General features: G+C 41.5%; 1 protein-coding gene across 1 annotated transcript in view; it reads right to left on the reverse strand.

Annotated features, from left to right (window-relative positions):
* LOC142098262 (unconventional myosin-X-like) overlaps positions 1 to 24,014 on the reverse strand; it is a 79,619-nt gene extending 55,605 nt beyond the window's left edge. Inside the window, exons 1-2 of the mRNA XM_075180967.1 lie at positions 23,461 to 24,014; positions 4,778 to 4,876 (exon numbers count right to left, since the gene is read on the reverse strand). Of these exons, the coding sequence (XP_075037068.1) occupies positions 4,778 to 4,876; positions 23,461 to 23,481 (120 nt within the window). The 5' untranslated portion in view covers positions 23,482 to 24,014. The remainder of the gene's footprint in view (positions 1 to 4,777; positions 4,877 to 23,460) is intronic.
* Positions 24,015 to 24,271: the final 257 nt, after the last annotated feature.

Genomic DNA, 24,271 nt, shown 5'->3' on the forward strand with positions numbered 1-24,271 from the left:
CACCTGCAAAAGATCAAAGTCTGAAATGTAACCCAAACTGAAGAGCCTGTGTGATATTAATCTGTACAACACCCCACAGGGACCTCTGGAAGGAGAAGGGTCTGGTGAGGGGGATCAATTGCAGCAGCCCAATGAAATTACTGAAAAGAATCTCTGGACCATTCTTGCTGAAGGAAAACACAATTTAAAAATAGTCACAGTTCTGATAACCCTCTGAGTATTGTCAACATAAATACGCTTTCAGGAAACACACACTGCTTTCATATAAGAAACAAAGAGCTCACAGTTGTTAAATATGCAACTCTTCGAGCAGAGGTGGAACTAGCGAGCTGTGGGCCCCCATGTAGGGGAGGAGGGAACCAGGACCCCGACCCTCTGCATCTCCCATGCAGCGGGCCCCATTATCTCCATACACAATAGTAGTTCTGCCACTGACTTCAAGTGTTAAACGTTTGGCTTTGCACCCTAACTTGCTCCCACTGGAACGCTACATATGCCCGAGTGTCTTGAAGACCGCCAACAACGGATAGATGTCAACTTCTGAGACACAACTGAAATGATCCATCGAAAACTAAGAAGCGTACAAGACCAGAGTTAGATTGTCAGGATCATAATTAGGGCTGCACGATAGAGGCCACTGTTCAGGGCGCAACGCTAAAGGGGGTGCATTTGGTTAAAATTATGGGGTGGGGGGAATTTTTTTTTCTTGCCCCAGGCGCTAAAAACGAAGTTACGGCTCTGCTGATTGCACATTATTAAACAATGGTATAGCAAAATTGGATTCTAATAGAATGCAGTCTATTAAAGTTCAGAGATAAAGCAGAGTTAACAAATCAAAGTAGATTTGCAAAAGGTAGATTCCAAGGGTAGGCATTTTGCGGATCAAGCAGAACAATAGTCAGGAACGTACCTAGGGGATGAGAGCGAGGAGGGTAATCAGACGGAGGCAGCAGGGAAATCACAGGCAAGCCAAGGTCATACATGAGTAATCCAATAAAAAGAGTCAGGTACGCTGGTTTAGGGAACATGATCTCAAACTGGCAACTTGCTGGTGCCTGCCAGCATCATTAATAGGTGCTGGTCGCCTCTGATGTACGAGAAATTCATCAGACACACATAAAAAAAGTCCACATATTAAATCCTGTGTAAGCAGAAGCTTTAATCAGTCTTATGATTCCATACAGAGATCTTCACATACCCGTCCGTTTTGGCTATAACAATAGAATTTCCATATCTCCCAATTGATATATTTGCAAATTTGTATTTTCTCATCTGGTTGAAAAATAACCTATGTACTTATGACCTGGAGACGTTAGCCACAATCGTTTACAGCAAGATTAAAAAGACTCCAGACAGCCATCTTTACAGTTCGTTTTTCTACTCTGTTGAAACAATGATGGTGCAATCTCCAACGCTCCATTGAAGGTCAGAATTTAAGTCTTTTTTTAACTAAAAGACACTGGAGAAATCCAATTAAATGTTTGCAGGTGAAATTATTATTATTAATATTATGTAAATGGCTCACTAATTATAGATTTGTCACAGCCAGCATTCTGTCGTCATGGAAACAGCTTTGTCCCGACTATAATGTGCCATATGGCTGCCAAGGCGTCTGTATATTTGTACAGATATCCTTCATCCATTACTTTTACTTGCATTTATCGTATAACTCTACTTTTAAAAGATTGGAAAATGTAAGGCCCATTTTTATTCATTTATTATAGTTCTTTTGTAAAAATTGCAAAGTTAATTTTATGGCACAAAATACACAGAAATCAAATGGTGACGGGAAAGAATTACCCCTAGAGAGATGGATTACTAAGATGACTAGAATTAGAGGAATGACATCCCACATTTTTTCCCAGACCACACTATTGAGCAATTCTTCTTTGAGTCAGTTTATCTGACCTTTGACCCCTTTTAAACATCAGGTTCAAGTTGAAAAGATATCAGCAGTGTGTGATAGACCACAATGTACCATCTTCAACTTAACCTCTGCATTGACTCAAAGGCAGTATACGCATGGAGAAATAGATACATTAGGAGAATTGATCATTTCAAAGAGTGCTTTAATCAGTCGTCTATACATACACAAACCACCACTCTTAGCGGTAGATGGACACTGGTATCACTTGTTTGCGAGTCTATGCCCACAAGCTTTGTATCCAGCCAAAGCATTGAGAATGTGTCATACCTGGGATCATTGGTAAATCTCCTTGTTTTGGTTACATGGGCACAGACAAAAAAAAACAACAGACACATACTAGTAGGAGAAAACAAATCCAATCAGAGCATTAGAATGTTAATTGATCCAATAATTTTTTTTAGTTCAACCAAACGCTGTGTGGTGACGTGCCGTGTTTAAAGTAGCGATGTCTACACCAACATGTGGCCAATCTGAGCATCGAAACATTAACAGTAGCACAGGTTAGTGAGGATAATGTCAACCATGTGCGGGAACATACGTGGAGGTCAACTGCACTTCTGTACGTAACAAATTCCAACAGGATCTTAAATTCATGCATGTAATTCCCTTTAATTTGTGATTTCCCAGCCTGATCATGTCAGTGGAATGACCTCTGCCTCATCCCTTGCTGCAGTAACCACATCCTGGCCTATAACTGTCCCAGGACCCCTGCGGAGGGCAGTCACACCCACAGAGTATACATGGGGATGCACGCAGCCTCTGTCTGGACAGCAAGCTGGAAGTTCCCGGAGTAGGAATCTTATGTGAATAATGACATCTTAGCACGAGGGGCCCGTCTGAGGAATGTGAAACATCCATTACAATAACATTATTCCCATCTGTGAACAGCTGGTCTGGTGTTACTTCCGCCTTCATCCAGAATCAATGGCTAAATGCACTAAGAGCCATAGGAACCTGAGGCGGAACAATGGGATAGCTGGTCCTAGACCAATGAGAGTATAAGCCGCATATCCAGAGGACGTAACAATGACAGGAGGACGAACAATCTGAGCTCGCAGCCAGACCCAGTCTCCCCTTCTCACATCCACTAATTACTTCCTGAAAACAATAGCCAGGGATACAGCAAATACTGTATGTCATAAATCCATACTTGTCAACATTTGAATCTTTGTTCTCCGGGAGGGAGGCGTGGTGGAAGGGAAGGAGCGGCCAGGTCACGGCAAATTGCGTCATTTTTGTCCCGCCCCCCGCGACAAAAGACATTTGAGGCGCCCATCACTAGGAAGTAGGCAGGAAGTGGGAGAACTGCCGGCTCTCCCAGACATTCCGACCGAGAGAGTGGACAAGTATGCATGAATCAATATTTCAGTCCCAGAATTAATACATTTATGACAATTGTAAAACAGAGCAATAATACAAAAATAAACATAGTACATTAGAAACAGAGACCCAGATGTGTGTAGTGTATGTCTGCAATTGAGCTCTGAGATTTATAGGTACGATATAAAGGACGACAACTCCCAGAATAACAGACCCAGTGTTGCCTTAAATATATATTTATTATGTCCTTATGGGACCAAACATGTCTAATGTCTACTGAATAAATAACTTTTTCTATTTAGCTTATACACACAGAGATAGAGATATTTACACATACACACACACACACACACATATATATATGTGCATACATGGAGGATATCTGAAGTACTTGGAGATTTAGGCCAATATAAAAGCACAAGACTAAAGCTGGGTACACACTACAGGGTCCAACCAGCCGACATACGACCACTCGTTCTAAAGTCGGGCCAGTGTGTGTGGTCAAAAGTCTGTCCAAATGGATGATTGTCGCCTCATTTGGTTGGTCGCACCATTCAATATTTTCGTTCCAATCTCCTTTCTGTTGTGTAGTGTGTATAAGTTTCCGACTGATGTTGCTTCAGTGTGTATGAAATTACAATCATTGCTCGCGACAACATGACTGTAAAAAGTCGGGACGTCCGCTCTTCCCTTTATCGTCTAAAACAAGGCTAGTGTGTATGCAGTCCATGGACCGAGCGACCAGACCATCGATCGGATGTAAAATTGATCAGCATAAAAAGTTGGTGGAAAACTCCGTAGTGTGTACCCAGCTTAAGAAGCTATACAATGAAACTGTGACATCCTTATTAATGAGAAGCCGGCACTTTTATTTTAACAGACGGGTTTTAATTTAGAAGAAACACGCTCCTAGCAATTCACACAGTACGTAGCGAGGTGATCAGATCACTAAGCCCTGTTTGCATATGCGATTATCCTGTTCTGAAATTTATACAGATATTAGAAGTCACAATGGTGACTTTGAATACCCAGAATAATTTACACACACACACACACTACATCTGAGCATGGATATAGTATTTGCAACAAGCTATTCACTGCACAGTTATTTATATATGAACATGTTCGCACTGTATACCACGCAGCATGAATTCTCTCTCTCACCAATTATCTCTGATGCTGTAAATCACTGTATACCCTGTATGTTAATAGCTCAGAGATCTGCCAGCTTATCTCTGCTACTACAAAATACATAATGTATCGTAACAGCTCTGGGCAATTCTTTAATTGGCTGTTCAGGATTTTGGCTTGCATTCCGGAGGGAGCAGACTTCCACACCAGACATATTTCTACTTACTAATCTAGATATGAATATTATTAACATTAATGTCAAAAGATGAAAAACGCTGAAGGTATTTTCGAGGCGAATTTTACACTTGGAAAATCACAGAGAAATCTCAGAACGTGAAAAAGGCATTAAAAATGTGGAAACAAACTCCATGTTGCTCTGACATCTGTTTCGTCACCCACCTGTCCATAGTCACTGGTGAACAGGACGTCTCCATCACTGCAGGAGGTGACGGTGGCCGGGACCAAGCTGCTGTTTACGACAAGCCACACGCGGCTTCCCTAGAAGAGAACCAGAAAGAGAGATTAGCAATGGCAGACAAACCAGTCAGTCGTTCTCCTGAGGTGCTTTTGAAGCACTGGCTATCTGCCAAGACCGCCATAGGGAACGCTACAGAACAGACTCCATCATATACTGCTGACCAGGCAGTTCTAGGTCCACTCCAGGGGCCCTAAGCATGTGGGAGGCTGGAGATACAAATCCCTAGACCATTGTATTGCCTAGGACATAAATCTCTTGTCATATCTGCAACGCAACAGCACAAAGGACCAACAGAGGGGGGCAGGGACTGTGTCCTCCAGGGGAAAATGCCCAAACAAATAGAGGTGTCATTGCAGGGTGTCATCTTTGGGACAATCAGGACAATGGGCACAAAAATGCAAATCCCTTTCCCTCTAGGACACTGTTAGAATGACTGTAACCGCTGGGGACGGAGTGACAGGATGATGGACAGCCTGTCACAGACACATAGATCCAGCACAATGAGAATGGAGAAGAAAATACACTTATCTTCCAGTTCCCGAGAGTGCGGCTGTTCTGCAGAAAACTGCAAACACTACACTTAAATAATTTAAACCGCCTTATGTCATAGACCACATACATTTAACCCCCTCTGCTTACTCCATGGACCAAATCAGTTGTGTTGCACTCCTGACACTCACGGCCATTAAAGGGTTAATGGCTACTCCCACTACTCCGTTTTTATATTACAGTGTAACTGAAAATCACAGACAGACCCCTCATAGACAGCTCTGTATAACAGTGTATTACCTGTCATTGCTCCCTATCCCCCCCACCATAATAACAATATTACAAATAGCACATCAGCTTGTCACGTGGTCCAGTTCCTCATGTCCATGAAGATCACCCAAGACACCACGTCCACGTGGAATTATCAGTTATTAGATTAATGTACCTGCGCAATCCGCCACGTAGGTCTGAGACAGAGCAAGATAGTGTTACATGTAAATAGACAGAGGAATGAGGGTTCTGAGGTGTCAGGTTAAAGCTGCAACCCTTAAGTAACTGTACATAATTTATAATGATCCCCTCCCTATGACAATGTACAATGCTGCGTAATATGTTGGCGTTCTATAAACAATGACAGCAATATTAACAGTATTCTACATATTACTGCTGTAGGGTTCTGTGTTTTATGTAACAAATTGTAGATCCCCTTATGTACAGCGCTATGGAATATGTTGCCACTTTAGAAATAAATTGTATAGCATAGGTTTCCAAAAAATAGAGATCCCACAATCCATCGTCATTTCCCCCCAGAATCCTGCCCTATATATTAGTGTACTTATTTCACAATCCTAAGGATACCTGTTAATGGAGACATTAAACAAAGACGGAATGTCCCCCCTTGCACAATCAGACAGACGCGTTATTCAGCATCCATAACCCATCCTGCTGTTAGAGAACACACAACAGGACAAGTTCAAACCCTCCTGGGTGTACAGGGGGGAGAAGGGAATTGGAACATCCCCAAATACACAGCCTGAAATCACATTCCTCTGTGCACCCCACCCCGATCATCTCAGACAGATGGTACAGTACGTGAAGGTGAACTCATTACTCTATTTATAGGGTGTCGGAACTACAGACAGAGCTACAGGGGAGGAAGAAGGGTGGAGGGTCTAATCAAGCAGAAATTGAGCTGGAGGCGGAGGGACTGTAGTAAATAGCCCAGTCTTGGTACACAGCAGGGAGGGGGCTGGTGCATGCAGGTACATAAATATGGCTGGGGGGGAAAGCAGAAACACACAGCCCTTTTCTAGACACTTTGTATCCATATCTTGTTATTACAGAGACAACACAAATAGACTGTAAGCTCTGCAGTCAATTTATTTAAACTCTTATGCAGAGTCAGTGATAGAAATGATAATCATACTGGCAGCTATTAGCATGTAAATACCAGCAGAATTACACCCTATATTGTATATAAATAATCAAGATAAATGTATTACAATACAACGTAACAGAACGTCAGACTTTGTGAGGTCACATGACTTAATAAAAGGAACAGTTGTATGATGAATAGAACCATTGACTCCCTCTCTATGTATGTTCTCCAGCTGAATCACTCAGACTTGATTACACCTCAAACGTACAGTTTTCAGATGAATAATGTGAAAATTGTGTTTCTCACAAACACTTAGGGCTAGATTTACTAAGCTGCGGGTTTGAAAAAGCGGGGATGTTGCCTATAGCAACCAATCAGATTCTAGCTTTCATTTATTTAGTACTTTCTACAAAATGACAGCTAGAATCTGATTGGTTGCTATAGGAAACATCCCCACTTTTTCAAACCCGCAGCTTAGTAAATCTAGCCCTTAGAGTGTAAGCTCTTTCAGACAGGGACATCTTCCGTATGTTTCTTTTGTCTCTTATTTCATGAATCTGTTTATGCCCCGTATTGTGTGCTGTGGGAATATGTAAAGCACAATGCTCTATGAAGAAGTATAATAATCAGGTCTTGCACAGCACCCCTATATAACTGAAGGCAGGGGCAAACGCAGGATTTGTAGAGGGGGGGGGGGGGGGGTTCCACACCACGCCACCAGTGGGCGTGACCAGCATGCATGGGGGCGTGGCTATAATATTAGACAGTGCTTGGCTGCTCTGCACTACTGTTAGGGACACGCAGCTCTCCCTTTTCAAGCAGAGCCGTGTGAAGCGGGGGCAGGGTCCAGCCACCTCAATTATACAGTGCCCCAGGATTGGAGGGGGGTTTCCAGGCATTAGAAAACCCCCGCTCGGTTTGCCTATAGAAGGGTGACAGACATTTATTTGTCTCCACCATTAGGTCTCTGGTTATAGCTAAACACTCCCCTAACTCTGCATCCCTGTACCCACCACAGTTTCCACGCACACAGAGATGGATATAATGTTTTCAAATCAGTACCAGGTTCACAGCAGACTTTTATTACAAAAAAAAAAAAAGATATTTAATTAGTTATAAACCAGACAGTCATGTCTGTGATACTGTGTATCTGCTGCTGTGTATCACATAATACAATGTATTTTAAACAGCCCCAACAAGGTCCAGAGAAAAATCAAACAAAACTATAGTACAACACTTCTCGTGTTAATTCTTCACATATTAATGTTACACTATCAATAATGCAATTGTACTTGATATTACCTGTAATGTATTTGGGTCATAAATTAATGTTCCACATATAAGGAACATAGCGGGGACTAGTTAATAATGACTGGAGTTTAAGATACCAATTTATTAACAAGTGATAACTAGAATTTTTTTAAAAATCTTTTCACAGTGATACAAAGAAAATATCTGGTATTGCTACAAGTTTTCAATAAAATTTCAACGAAGTAGCTGAGTGATTGGCCGAACCAAATGAATAGATATATAGAGGCTTATCTGTTTCTGCGGGATCCTGGTATCACCAGATACTTCTGGAAGGCATCAGCTAAATCTTCTCCCAGGTATAGGGGCTTCATCTAGCTAGAGCTCTAACTCTATTCATTTGGAACCCACATAAGCTTTTGGTGTGTTTTCACTGGGTCACTTTGATCACAAAGTATTACACTATCTCTCGCCCCTCTGTTCATTCCACGTTACTCCGATTGAGTACCAAGTATTTGGGGATATCAAGAACGGACACGGTTTAATGAAGTGGTGACAAGAAATTAGTCACTGACTGATGGGTTTTATTCTACACCTACTTTGGGTACGCAGAATATTTACTACTCTTTATTATTGGTCTATATTTCCACTAATACTGCACTATCAGGCGCCCCCCTCACATATTACATACACAAACACATATACACAAACCTTTTGATAAACTCCACTCAGTATAAATGCAAACAAAAATTGTGTGTAAAGTTTACCATGCTCTTTAGATAATTATATCACTAGTCCTTTTCTTATTACTTTTCCAATACAAATGCGATCACCATCTGTGTAGGAAATTCTGCAACAAAAGTTAATCTTTTATGTTAATTTTTTTTCACGTAAATTCATTTTTAAATTACCATATTAATTAGTAATATACTTAAGAAGAAGATGGAATCTAATTGTTGCTCATTTTTTACAACTACAATAAGAAATACAATACAGCAAGTGCCCAGGCAGATGAGAAAAAAAAAAAAAAAAAAAAAAAAGGTTTTATAAAACGGTTTTAAAGTGTACTCCGTCACCTACTCACAAGGAGGCAGCCATTTTGAAGAGAACTATTGCCTAGATATTTCCCTCCACTGTCTGTAGGTAACAGGTTAATTACTGTTAATACACTCAGAGGGCCCGATTCATGATCGGACAGAAGTCCCTTTGAACGCGTATCATTGCGCCAGAACGGGATTTACGCCATTGAATGCAATGCATGGACTTCATGTCAAGACGCAAATGACACTTAGGAATGTCTACAACTGCAAGGGCGGAACGGGGGAGGGAAGGGGTGTAGGAACGTAGGCCATGTTCTGAAGCAGATGTGGCCGTTTCAAGTCCTGGGTAAGTACCATTTTTTTCTTTCTTAGCCGTATCACTTGCAGCAGCTACAGCGCAGGTGTGAGTGCGAACGAAGAGTGATGGCCAACACTGCATTGTCTTTGTATTAAAAACTACACATGTGTGCACTAAATAGCAAAGAATAAGTATGCAAGTAAGTGACTATAGAAATGCATGGTGTACGTACAGTACACATTAAGAATATCCTAGTTTTTGTATAAAAAAGAAACAAACATTTTTTTAAAGCACAGATTTGTACTAATGATTATAATCCTGCATGGATGATTAATGATATATATCCTGCATTCCATTTTGTCTGCCTACATACGGCAAGTAACGTTTAGAAAGAGGGTACTTATACCCAAATAGAAACGCATCTCGAAATCCGCACGTATTTGAATTAGGGGATGAATTACGCTCAAGTTCCGTGCGCTTTTATTTTTAGCCGCAAGCTGCGCTCCAACATGAATCAGGCCCACTATGCGCTAGCACCACAATAAAGGACTTTCTAAATAGAAACAATTAGGTTGTCTTAAACCTCTACACCACAAAACTGTGTTAAACTTCCCCCAGATCACACAATTACTATAAATGGCTGAAAAACAACCACAATACAGATGTCAATGAGCCCACACTGAACCTAACATAGTTTCCTCCCCCGTGTAACATGGCCCAGTGTGCAGCCACTTTCAAGGGAAGGAAGTGCCGATTGTCTGCTTTACACGAGCTTCATTACGGACATCACTTATTTATCGATATCCAACATACTCCATAGTGCGCAACTCTCTACGCTTCAGTGACACTCTGGGCCCCGAGTCAAGGCACATATACTGGGTGTAGTATGTGGTATGTTTGTTTTTTAAAACTACACGCACGTAACGGCATACTCTCGAAGTCAACAAGGAACGGACCTCAAGATACGTTTGGTGATGACTATGGGTGTAGGTGTACTCTGCAGTATGTATGTATGTATGTATATATATATATATATATATATAATAAAAGAATGTTTTTTGTTGTTTTTCTTCGTCTAGAAAAACATTAGGGTGTTCTTAGTGTCTACTGTACATAAGACATTTTTACAGTTGCTCCTGATTCAAACACATGTTCTAGCATGCAAACTCAGCCATCATCACTAGTATTCAGGACTTAGACCTGTAGCTGGAGCAAGAGGCATGGCAACGTACTTCTGTGTGCGCCTAAGCTTGACTTGGCTACATCCAGCCATTGCCCACCCTGTTCGCCCACCGAAATCATAGGCTGTAGTGAGCGTTTGTGTTCGAAGCGGTCTTAGACGTGGCTGCGTTCTATTGTGTATCATCCAGAGCGCAGCATGATGTTTGCAAACGATTCGCACAAAACCGGTAGATACGTTCCTTAATGATTCAGGCCTTCTATCTCCAGCCACACTGATACGGCACCTTTATACAATTCATGCTGTAAACAAAAGTATTGGGCACTACACACCTCTACGTAGAATCAAATCCTACTTCTATTGTGTTTTAAACACTCCCCTTTAATAAATCTAAAGCTGCATTTGATAGAAACTAAGAACAGGTAATAGAAACTGCATTTAATATAAACTCGTCAAGCAATTTCAAAAATCCTTACACCCCCTCTTCTTAAATTCCCCTCAACCATAAAAATATGTAAATGCTTTTCTGACTCTATAGAGCTTTTCCAGAAGATATGGAATCCCTGGAAAGACTTTGTTCAAAGTAACTTGGCTAACGTTTTGGGCATACTTACCAACTTTACAATGTCGGTATCCGGGAGCCTGCGGGGGAGGTGGGCATGATGGGGGGCGGGCCTCCAAAATGCTGCGATTCACCGGAAGTGCCCACTTCACTAGGAAGTGGGCACTATTCACTATTCCAAGTAAGCTGTACATGTACGGCTGAGAGCCTGGATCAAACTTTATACAGCCAGCTTTAAAATAAGAACAAAGTCATAGAACTAGGTTGATTAATATAATGTAAAACAGTGTAAGACAAGAGGGCAGCCCTCTTATCTTCAGAAAGGCCTTACTACCCTTAATCTCAGTAATAAGTTAAAACCTTTAACCAAAGAAAGAGACACCGGTCTGCAATAACATTAGCAGGTGTTTTAAACAAGTGTCACAAGTTATAACAAACACATCTGACAATAAGGAGGGAGCTGAGGGCCGCAGGTGAAAGCCCAGAGACCTGTTGTCCATCACTGGTGAACAATATATTTAATGTCTTTCCATCCCCCCATGGCATCTAGTTTTTTTGTTTTAATTAACTACGTAGACAGTACTGGCCCTCTGGGAGGGTCCGTTTCCTGTTTAATGCTGATTAAACTGAAAACCAACAATAGTTGCAGTTGAAAAAAGTGAATACTTTCAGATTATAAGTCTCCGTTCAGTAAAAATACAGCTTTACCCCTGGTCATGCCAATTGCCCAATATCTGTTGTAATATCAGAGTGTTGCCAACATTAGGCACTGCAACTTTTTAATGATTTGCACCATACACATCTGTTTTGACATTTAATAAAAGGCAAAAATATGGTCCATTGCCTTTATAATAAATCTGTTTAATTAAAAGCAATGCAGAAAATAAAGCTTAAAAAAAAAAACCACATCGAATTATTTAATCAAATGAAGTGAATCATTTTTTCTTGCATTCTCTACCTAAATGAAAAGCTTTGTTGATAATGAATGGGATTCAGTGTGAGATACATTTCTGCACATACTGAGGGCATCAGACGGTGTTAGAAGATTTATGGTACAGACGCTGAAGCATTTTATTTAGCCTGCTATGAGTTTGGTTTGGTGTCTTTCTTGGATAATTTCCCCCTTGACTGAACTGCGAAAATCATTTTAGTCACAGATGCGAAAGCTTCTTCTCCCCTTCTAGAAGCAGTCACATTCCTTAAGTCCCAAATCCTCATCATAGAACATCAACCAGCTGTTGCCAAAGATGTTCATCCGTAACATTCAATGTATGGAAAACTAAACATAGACTTGAGGCTTTTAAGTTAAAGGATTCTACTCTATTAAGCATTTCAGTTTTGGAGAAAGTTCACACCTTCTAAACAGGTACTCACAGAGGAGGCACCAACATTCAGCTTATTTACTAGCCACTAGTATGAGGCACTTAGGGTTGACATGCAAGTAGCCATCTTTTTATCATGTACTTGCTTACAGTCTGACGACACCACAGACATTTGTAACTCGGATGCTACTTAAAGCTGTAGAATCACCTCATTCTGCAAACATTTTAGCTGAGCAGGCAGTATTTCAGCATGAGAACCAATCAGAAATTGCAATCTCTAAGACTGTAGGTTTTCATTGGTCCTCTAGCCCAACCAAACCCCTCTCCATGCAACACCACACAGGCCAGTTTTCGGGCCGGGGCTTAGAGATGAAAAACAGGGCTCCCTAGGCAAGACCGATTATCGGCCCAATCAAAAAATAAACGAATGTTTGGCCCGATATTGCATTAGTGTGTACACTGCAAGCTGGACTAAAAAGTCTCATTTAAGCGATGGAACGCTGTCGCTCCAATCCTGCAGTGTGTAAGCACTCAGGACCGCCAGTGTCCATAGATCTCTATGGAGTGTGCAGTCACAATCTTTTCGGCAGATGGTTATGACAGATGAAGAGCACAGATCTGAAGGTAAATCCTGTAAAACGTGTACAGTGCATACACATGAATCGGCTGCTGATTGGGACTTTTTTCTTTTTTTAAATAGCTAGCAAAATCCTTAAGTGTATTGCATCAGGAGAAGTTTTGTATAGTGTGTACTTAGCCTTAGTCCCACCCTACCTGGGAGTAGAGTTATTATGATAATATGTATATAATGCTTTTCTCCCAGTAGGAGTCATAATTCCAATTTGGAGGCAGACAATTGGATATATTCTGCACAAGAGATACACGCTGGCTTCTGCCAACCAAGGATTAAGAAAATGCAGAACCATTTTATTTCTATGTAAAATATGCACAGATGAAATACTATAAAAAATATATATATCATCATCATCAATTTATATAGCGCCACTAATTCCGCAGCGCTGTACAGAGAACTCATTCACATCAGTCCCTGCCCCATTGGAGCTTACAATCTAAATTCCCTAATATAGACACACACTCACACACAGACACAGCCAGACAGAGAGGGAGCCAGAGAGTGAGACAGACAGACAGGGATAGACAAGGGTCAATTTTGATAGCAGCCAATTAACCTACCAGTATGTTTTAGGAGTGTGGGAGGAAACCGGAGCACCAGGAGGAAACCCACGCAAACACCACACAGATAAAGTCATGGACGGGAATCAAACTCATGACCCCAGTGCTGTGAGGCAGAAGTGCTAACCACTAGGCCACCGTGCTGCCATATTATAAATATATATATATATATATATAAAAAATATTTTATAGCCAATCGTAAACTGTTACAGAACATATTGGCATTAGATAAATGAATGGTAACACCACCTAGAAATACCCTCCATAGTATTATTCTTCTGGTTACACCATTTATATATTGCTTTACATGTAAAGGAAACAATCCCTTAATACAAGTCGCACCATCCAAGTTCACATGTGATTTATAGTGGATGGGTAATTAATTTTGCTCACTTTACTTCCTGTCCAGTAGACTGACTTCCTAGGGTGAATGTCCATTACAAGAAAATAGCTATGTTGGGAGTTCACACAAAAGCTACTTTAATGATTCAAACACGTTTGTTTTAGGTAATCCTCATATCTAAATTTTTGGGATTACTTTCCCTTCCTGTCCGTAATGCATGCTGCTGCAAACACAAAGGAGTTACTGGTACCTCTAAGGGTATAACCATCTTCCTTATATCCAGGATTTAGTTCTGCTATGTAATAAGAATGTATTAATACAAAGGTTCCCTCAAATCAGAGAGATTTGCATTTTAACTGCTGCCTGGTTGAGTTTACATCCTCTGGTTGCCGGGGGAAATCAAATCTATTGCAGCCAAGCAGAGAACCCATCCCAGCACCAGCTATAGAAGTTGGGTGCAGTCCTAGCTTCAGCACGGCTGACGGATCAGTATAGAACGGAGCCATCTACAAATTAAGAAGCTACACAGATACCCACATTATGCTAAAGGACTCGTATCTCTACAGGAAATGTTTTAGAATTCTCGTGTTCTCAGCATTCCAAAATTAAACAGTCATCAACATTAGAAACGTCTCCTTAGTCAAATGACTCAGAAAACACTAACAAACAGGCATGTCTATAGACACAAAGGGCCATTTACAAACCAATTGCACAGCGTGTCAGAGCTGCATATGATACTGTGACATCACAGTCCTATCATTAGACCATGTGGCTATTTACAGCGCTGCATATGGCTTTGTAAAATAGCAAAATAAAGTTTTTGTTATTGTTACAAGTATTAATGGGCAGACATGGGCATTCCTAGCCACTGTCAGAGAGGTACAGTGGTCGATTCCTCACTTACTCTGCACGTCACATTTTCATACTGCCGCTATATATGTAAATGATCAGTATAGGGAGAAGGGATGGATGGTTAAAGAGGTTCCTGATGTTTCATGAAGCCATAGGACTTTCAAAAAGTACAAGATGAGCTGAAGCGTACACTACCTTAAAGATGGTGGAAGCTCCGTTCTCCATGTAGGTGCAAATACAACGCCAGTAATATACAATGCCCATAAATTGTGTAAACCACTAAGAAGTGGGTAAACTAATGTTTATTTTAATTTCAAGTGAAAAAAAGTGCCCTTAATACAAAACATTACAGGTATGAGATCTCTTATCCAGAAATAAGTCGTCCAGAAGTTACAAATCTTTATGCAAGATACATAGAGACCCTTTTCTTGTATATCACACAGGACAGTAAAAATGTTTAAAGTGAATGAAGTGGATGTACCAAATGTGATTAGAAGGGGGGGGGGGGGCATGATTAGCAGCTATTTTATTAGTTGTACGATATACGCAGCATTGCTCTCTTGTCATTTGTAACTGACCCTCACAGTTTTTGCAATAATCACACAATTTGTGAGACCTCAATTTGATGCATTTTTCTCACCACGGAAAAATGCATCAAGCAATGTATTGCAACAAGCAAAGGAGAATAAAACACAAATGCAATACCACTGATCTTAATCCATAAACACAAATTAATAAATAAAAAGTTTATTGGGTCACAATAAAGTGTCATACATTGCAGGCCATATCCACTCTTCTGGATTGGTACATATGTAGCAATAGGCAATGACCCCTGGTATTTCCAAATACTTCCACAAGAGATTTCAACAATTCTGACTTCAAACTGCTTCCTTTACAGTGGGAGGGCCAGAAGGATAATGTACATTTGTCTCCCCTGTGTCCTGACCCCATTGATGTCTTGCTCAGTAATACCCCCCCCCCCCTTCATTTCCTTCCACTGACTCAGCAGTAGCCCCTCCTGCTGTTCCTATGTCTGCGTTCCTGTCAATCAGCAATCAAAGGGTTAAACCCTGAGACCCAGCCACCGGCTGAGCGCCTGATCATCCCATGAGCACCAAATGCCGGTCTCAGTGATGTGCAGGATGGGTGTTTAAGGAAATGTCTTGGGCTGAGATCTACATTCTGCTCACACAGAGGAATAGCTGGGTGCCAGATGGGAGTCAAAAAGCCACATGAGCACAAAAGAGGAACAGAGAAATATGGTGGGCACGGGTGTGGGAGTTACATAGCAGAGCTGTGGTGTGGGACGTAGAGAAGGTATTACTAGCTAAATGAGGAAGGGAGGCAGCTTTATTGTGTACTGCTAGCCTGGATAAGCTATGGCTCTCCAGCAGGTGTTGTGAAACTACAAGCCCCAGCTGATAGCCAGTCGATAGCTAGCTGGGCATGCTGGGACGTGTAGTTCTGCAACACCTGGAGAGCCACAGGTTGGCCGGGCCTGGTGTATTACGGGTCGCATAGGAGAGAGCAGGATGTCTGTTGTGAGTGGACCTATACCTCAAGGGTTCACGGTTCGAAGACTTTATCCTCAGCATTTCATGCGATACACCAAGAAAAAAAACCTAATTAAAATAAACAACATAATACTATTCCCATTTGTGCAGTTAGTCGCATGCAGGTACAGTGCTCCCTATATAGCACGCTTTGTGGCGTGGAAACATAGATTTCCCAATAGAGGATAGAAGTTACAGGAATCTGCATGAAAAACAGATTAATTTACTGTATTTTCCGCATATATATAAAAAAAAAAAAAAAATAGGATGAAGCTCTGAGTGTGAGAGGTACCAGAGGTGCAGTAAGGGGATTGAACTCTTTGGGGGGGGGGGGGGGGGGGGATTTAATTAGCCATAAAGTGTCTCACGGATGTTCTGGAGATACTTCGTGATGGAGACAAAAATCTCAGCTGACATGCAGAGCTCAATCGCTGGCAATGTGGCAGAGTTCATTTGCCGGAGATGTGGCGCGTGTATACCGCGCCCGGCACATTGGCAGCAATTACGGTAGAAATCTCCATTCATTTTCCCCTTGCTCCTCTAGAAAATCTCCGCCGCAAAGTGTGTCTGGAACGTCAGTGAGATACTAATTGAATTCCCTTAATGTGGAAAAGAAATAGTCGTAATGAACCCTAAAGGTTACAGCAGTGGCTGAGATCCTGAGCATCCTCCATTAGCGGAAGTCCCACAACCATTATAAACACCACGTCCTAAAGTCGAAAAAGCCTTAATCTATGGCAAGTGCAACGATGCGGTCCAAACCTTGCAATATAGATGAACGTACTACACAGCATTTCAGATGGTAAAAGTAGGCACAAATTATAGAACACAGCTCTCTAAACACATTAAAACCACCACAAAGCAGGAAGACTCCTACTCAGTCACAACTTCCTGAGCAGATCTGGCGGCCACTGTGGTCCGGAGGTGAGGGGGAACCAAGCGACGAGGGTCCAACAGATCTGGGGGCTCTCTGCTATTCTATGATTCTGTACAGTGGAGCCCAGTTTGGGTTTCAGTTACACTGTGATCACCTCCCAAAAATGTTGCTAAAGAGACCAGTGATCTGAGAGTTATTACCCCGCACCTACTGCTATACACTAAGGTGGGCGATATAAAAAACACACAGTAAGTAGCCAAGAGGATATTTTGGGGGAGATTTCTAAGAGGGTCAATAAACTGCAAGAACAATTGTTCATTAAACTCAATTCTTGTCATTGTGATCACAAACAAACTAGATTTTAACAGGACATTGTTCCTTCAGCAATGGCGGTGGAGTCTGGATTACAGAGCTGGATTTCTACAAAAATATCAAAGTTTCATCAGATTCAGGCAACCAAGAATCAGAGCTGAGAATTGCAGAAACATCGCCAGTAAATGATCGGCAATATATAATCAAAGGCCAGGTGCGTGGATTGTTAACCTGCAGAATATTGCAGCCTGATAATGTGGAAGAGGCAGGGGATGCTGTGATTGCAGTCACATACATGGATGCCTCTTTCATTCCAAAACAGAGAATGAATAAAATATGAGGCGGATGGCAGGAATCTGCTAATGGAGGAGGGGGGGAGAGACTGGGAAAAAGGGGGGATATTCCCAGGGAGGACTGGTGCAGGAACAGGGAAGCCTAATGGGAAGAGAGAATGTCATTTCGTTAACTCTTTCTGCTCCAGGCTGACTCCGAGAATTTACAATGAATCAAACTCTATATTAATAAATGAGATGGAGACGTCATTTATAGCGAGGGAGTGGCTGGCGAAGATGGGGGTGGGGGAATTAAACGGCTGACAAAGTGCCAATCAGAATCCAGTATTGTGCATGGACTTCTCCACGCTATATGCGTTCAATTTAACCACTTAGCTGCTGAGCAGTACTAAAATGTCTGCAAGAACAATCTCAAGTGCCGCGAGACCTTCTGTCATATTAAAGTGTGCCCATAGCCTGCTCACAGTGGTATTATTCATCCTCATTGCTTATTTGCAAGGTACCACAAGAGTCTGCAGGGCCGGACAGTGGGTGTTGCAAATCCTACATAAAAACAAAATATTCATTAAAAAAAAAAAAAAAGAAAAGTACATACAAGGTTGTCTGAGAAGGACGTGAGACAGAGGACAGAGGGAAAGTATGAACCAATATTCATAAGAATATACATTTAGTTGTGGGGTACGCCAATGTACAAAGACTAATTAATTTGCACGGTAACTGAAAGTAGGGACAATCTGATGGCCAAGCAGGCAGGCAATCCTTTTTCGTTCTACAGGCGACCAACTGAAAATATATTTAGGTTAAAGGCTGGCTGGGCTATATAAAGATTTATTATTACAGCCCCCTATCAGCAACTGTTAGGATTTGTGTCCAGACGGAATGCGAACACCTTCTAAAAAGAAAAACTCCACATCGAGGGCATTTGAAAACCAGTATCAAGTTTTTAACTTTTATATGGCTGGGGAACTAGAATAAGCCAGAAGGCAGCTCTCACATCCCAAGGACCCCATTAGGTGGATCACAGGGCACTGCTTTTCCAAGTTCCAGGATGTTTCTGCACATCCTGTTTGGGGGCACTTAAAATTTGGCTACAAGTACAGGAGATAGAAGGAACTCGCTGCAAGTACAATGATAGAACTTGCCATAATGATCAGAAGATCACTGATGTGAGAACGGAAGACAGGCAGACACTTATCTTCCATTCACCTACAGCGCTCCGTAGGTGAATGCGGCTACCTGCAGTGTTCTTTAGTAGGAATACGGAGAGGAAATCTGCTGTGTATTCAAAACCCCCCCCCCCCCCAAATGACCTCAACTTCATATCAAATATCTTAAATACAGACACCTTCCGAAACGTTGACATTCAAATTTGTGTTATTTTTAAATATTTTATGTGGGTTTCAGGGTACCTTTAAAGTACATTTGTTCTATATTTTAACCTTTGTCTTAAAAACATATCAATGTATTCTATATACAGATTACCATCTCCTTTCACAGTATCCCACCCTTTGTAGCTCAGCTGGGTATCTCACATCCTATCTTTGTACGGCCAACAATGCTTTAGACGTCTGGTCTCATTATTATAATAGTTATTTATTTATAAAGTCAAAGGATTTTCCCACACAAAGGCACTACAGTAACTTTCTAAATACAGTCCACAAATGCAACATTGTTTCATCATACTGATACAGTAGCACTGCTTGTGATACATAAGACTTGGTAAACTGCAGCCCGAGCAGGCCAGCCCAGTGTCCGAGGCGATCAGTGGATGCTGGGACTTGTAGCTCTACAGCAGCCCGAGAGCCAGGGATCACCTACCTTTAGCAACCAGTGCATTCTGGGACTCGTAGTTCCACAATAGCTGGAGGGCCTTCTTTCACGGTTTTATAGAAGTAGTGTCATCTCATAAACTAAAACTCTGTAGCAAAGACTGAAATGACAGAGGCTGTATCAAGTGATAAGAAGTCGGGGAGGACCACAAATTCATTGAAGGCCACAGCACTGCATTTTTAGGGGGGGGGGGGGTTATTCAATTGCTTGCGATATGCGGCTAAAAAATTGCGGTTGACCACAATTCCCGGTACCCCAACATCGCCAATTGTCCTGCACTCCTATATGGGATGCAAGGAGAAATCGATGACGTTACATCGCTACAGAGTACACACGCGACCGTTCCGAAGGCACGCCGAAGACAAGTGAATTCCCGCCAGGACATAAACAAGCATCTTATTTCTATTTATTTAATGCACAGCATGTGCTATTTAAACATTTCAATCTTAATTTAAAAAACAAACAAAAAACCTTCATCATAAAACATTAGAACTAGTAAACCAACTGCATAATAGAGTAAGAAAGAGTATTCTTAATGAAATACAGAACAGTTATGAATAGAGGAGACTGTAAGGGAAGGGGAAGGAGAAAGAGGGCAGCACGTAGCCCCCAAAACACCAGTTTAACAAGCCCGCTAGAGCAGTCATGGCCCAGCATGTTACAGCTAGTGAAGTGACATAGGTGGGAGGGGGAAGAGGTGGTGACTTTGGCTGGGATGCGGTTACTGTGACTCACAATGGCACCAGCTGGCCAGCTCAGGAATGTGACTACATATTTGTAACACAGACCAGGTCGATATATATTTTTGGCAGTGATTCAAATAGAAGAATGACCAACATTACCTAATAAAAAAAAAAAAAAAAGACAGAAATAGTGAGACACAAACACAGCAAGAATGTCCTTCTGTAATAATAAACGCAATCCACACGACTCACATTAATCCCATCGTTGCCTGTGAGGTTGGAATTTCTGGCTATATCTGTGTCATTATTACTTGCGTAACCAGAGACCATAAACTGCTAACGGATTAACCCTTAGAGTGCCAGAGGAACAGGTAGCGCATCATACACTTGTACCGCTCTAGAGGGGCGCATTACATACAGTCCAGTATTGCCAAAACATTGGAAAATATTTAGACTGATGTTTTTAGTAAATAAAAAAATAAATAAAAGAAAGTAGCATCTTATAAAGTTAGGCTGAGGGATTGTGGGTAAGGGGCTCACAACCCTACGTGGTCTCAAAGACATTGGTGTGGCTCTTCTGCATTTTCTTGTGCCAGGAAGGGACTGGTTTTGCAGACGGTCTACTCTGTTTACCTGGAACAGTACGACTACCTAGAACTTAAAATCGAGCACTATGTAGCCACACTAATTCTGGCATGGGGCACCGATTCTGCTGAAAGGAAACTAATTTCAGATTTTAATGTATAAAAAGGAAAAGAAGTTTTGTCTAGATTCCATCGTACAACTTGTAGTTGGCAATTAGTGTGTCCGCATTTTCTACGTTAAAAATATCACCGTTTTGTTTTTTTTATGGTACATGTGTAACTATAACACACAGCTAGGACCAACTCCTTTTGCCATCAGAATAACACAACCATAGTTAGAACTTTGTTTCTGTAAAAGTGACTGTTCTTTAAAAGTACTTTTGAAGCCATCACAATCCTGAAGTCAGACAAAAAAATAATAATAATCTGCGAGCGATTTACAATTTAGTATTGATAAGATTTCTCTTTCATCATAAAACACAGGTGCTAGTGCGTAGTGCAGAGGGGCCCAAACTCAGCCCTCAAGAGCTAACAACAGGTCATGTTTTCTGGAGGTCTTTAATCGTGCACACGTGAGTTAATCTATTTGGTTGGGTCAGCAATTACCTGTTTCTACAGACAGAAATCCCAATAAAGATTGGCTCATAACTTTTTATTAAGAATTAATTCTGAGAGAGGTGTACAAATATTATTAAATAAAATAGCAAAAAGCTCTCTCAGACTATCAATTTAGAAGACACTAATAGGAAGGGTAGCACGCTGTTGCCATTGTCCTGTTTAATGAAGGATACTGACTGGTCTATCAGAAGCACCTACATTATAAAAGAATATAAATAGATAATACGCTCTTTTAGGACTGTTTTATCTCTGTAAAAGAGACACAAAACAAACTGCTACAATTATTTCCACCTCCCACCCAAGTCTTTTTGTGCTGTTGACAATTACATTTTTGCTACATTCATTTCATAGATATATTGAATCAAAGCACTTGAGCTTTCAGACTCGGAACAAAATGACAGCGGTTATCGTTCAACTATAATGGACCTGAACGATGGGACATGCGAGGAGAACATTTAATTAATTCCTAGCACAGCCAGACAGCCATGCAACACCAAGGACAAAAAGTGTCCACTGTCAGGGAAGGCAATTTAATTCCTTTCCAGGTAAAAAGACAATAGAGACGGATATGACAGCAGGGAAACAAAGAAGAACAAACAGGCATGAGGAAAGTCTATGTTACAGATGAACAGAGGCAGTTGAGCCTGGAGATAAAGGATGTGAACCAGCATCCCTAAGACTGCACTGCAGAAGTGAGAAGCCACCAGCTTATCTCATCATCTGAACATGCACGTTGTGCCAAGATATCATCACCATTCATTCATTTATATAGTGCCAGCAAATTCCGTAACGTTTTACAATTGAGAACAAACATAGTAATAAAACAATACCGAGTAATACAGACAGAGAGAGGTAAGAAGGCCCTGCCCACAAGCTTACAATCTATGGGATATCACCCCAGTGCTGTACAGACCTCCCAAACCCCCATAAAATGTGACAATTGTCGAGTCTGTCTTTTCCTGGAAGGGGTTGCAGCTTCCTGAGCTATATATACCTATGTGGTACTCTGAGCTTTAAAACAGATAATAACGCTATGATGGAGGTTTACAAAGGACACAGTAACACCAGGGTTCTATGTCGCCCCCTGTGGAGAGCAAATGGAAACTGCAACTAATTTAACACTAGCAGGGAGGACCCGCTCTCAGTCACTAAGCCCTGCACAGTTCTGTAGACAGAGGAACACAGCTCAGTCTCTCAAAACACACTCATTAACAGCCCAGTGTGTAACAATCTTATCAGCACACTAAGTGGTAGAGAGGGGTTAGTAACCACAGTATTTCAAAACATTTCCTTTTGTCTCAGCTGGGCAAAATGTTGTAGGACTGACAGCTGAGAGAAGGATGCTTTTGACCCCAAATTCCCCCCAGCATTCGATTGCAGAACACTGCAGACTTTGGAACCTGCAGTGTTGGGAACTGTTCATGGATTTTCCCAAAACCCACTACAGGACAGGACACCGCCAATGTAACCACTCCTGCAATGCAGTTCAATAGATGACTATCAAAGCAATGGGAATGACCTCTACAGCATCCTGTAGGGAGCGATGGGTGTGGTGAATTACTACTCAACTAACTCGTGTCTCTCCACTGCACAATGACTGTGGATACCTGGTTATAGGGTACAGAGCACCCACATTAACCAAGTTACTCATTGCGCCTCGAGAACTCATTTACACATTAATAAACACATGAAGAGCGCATTAGAGATAGGAGTCAATGGCGCATTTCCCACCAGTGGGATCTTAAACTTTAACATCACATATTAAATCTTGGAATGCAGCAAAACCAACTTTGTGTTCCATTGTATTGTCAACATCACATCTAGAGCGTGCATTAGTTTTCCTGCGTCTCTGCCCATTTTCCCAGCATGTTTGTGTGAATGAGCCCTACAAATGTGAGACTGCAGAGGTCCTATTACCAGGTTAATGTACAATACCTGCTTAACTTACCTCTATAAAATACTCATCCATGGCACGGACAGTTTCACAGCTTGAAGGTAATCCAGGGCTCAGACTCCCAGTGATGGACAAATGAAAACTGCACAGTGCCGGGTGGACTCCAGGTTGAAAATCCAGGAAACTGACAATATCTTAAGCTTAAAGGGAAAAAAAAAATATATATATGTTCCAAATTGCCAAGGCAAAGATAGCCGATAACAGGTCAAAAAAATCCAACGAGGGTCTGGAAGAGGTTAGAAATCACAGTCTATGTCCCTCTGCCTTGTAGTCAGTGAGCAGTCACAGGAGTCAGGATATCCTTATTCATTATAGCTAATAAGCATCCAACTCCAGATAGTCCAATGCAGGAGACTGGTGAGAGGGGAAGACAGGGAAGACATGCAAATGATCCCAGCTCTCTCTATGTCCTTTGTTCTCAATTAAAGGGGTTAATTGGGGACATAACAAGAAGACAGACCTGTATCCCAGCTTTCTGTGGCTCCATAGCATAGCCTTCAATCAATGATCCTTCAAGACACACTCACATCTCTCTCTGACTCAGTGATCCTGCATTGACAGGATTTTAACTGAACTCAGCTGCTCCCAGTCAGCTCCTCCTATAGAGGCCAGGCTAGCAATGCAAAACTCCTCCTGTACACACTCATCCTCTCTGTCTGTGTTACATACACAGAGGAGCTAGAGGTTTCATTATGCCTGATCGTATCATCTATATGGAAATTCACTTGTGTATACAGCTCTATACGGATGCAAAGTATCTTCACCCAGTGACTAATTTCTGCAGTTTTGCCATTAGACTGTGAGC

This window comes from Mixophyes fleayi, chromosome 7 (assembly GCF_038048845.1).
Source record: "Mixophyes fleayi isolate aMixFle1 chromosome 7, aMixFle1.hap1, whole genome shotgun sequence".
Taxonomy (NCBI): Eukaryota; Metazoa; Chordata; class Amphibia; order Anura; family Limnodynastidae; genus Mixophyes; species Mixophyes fleayi.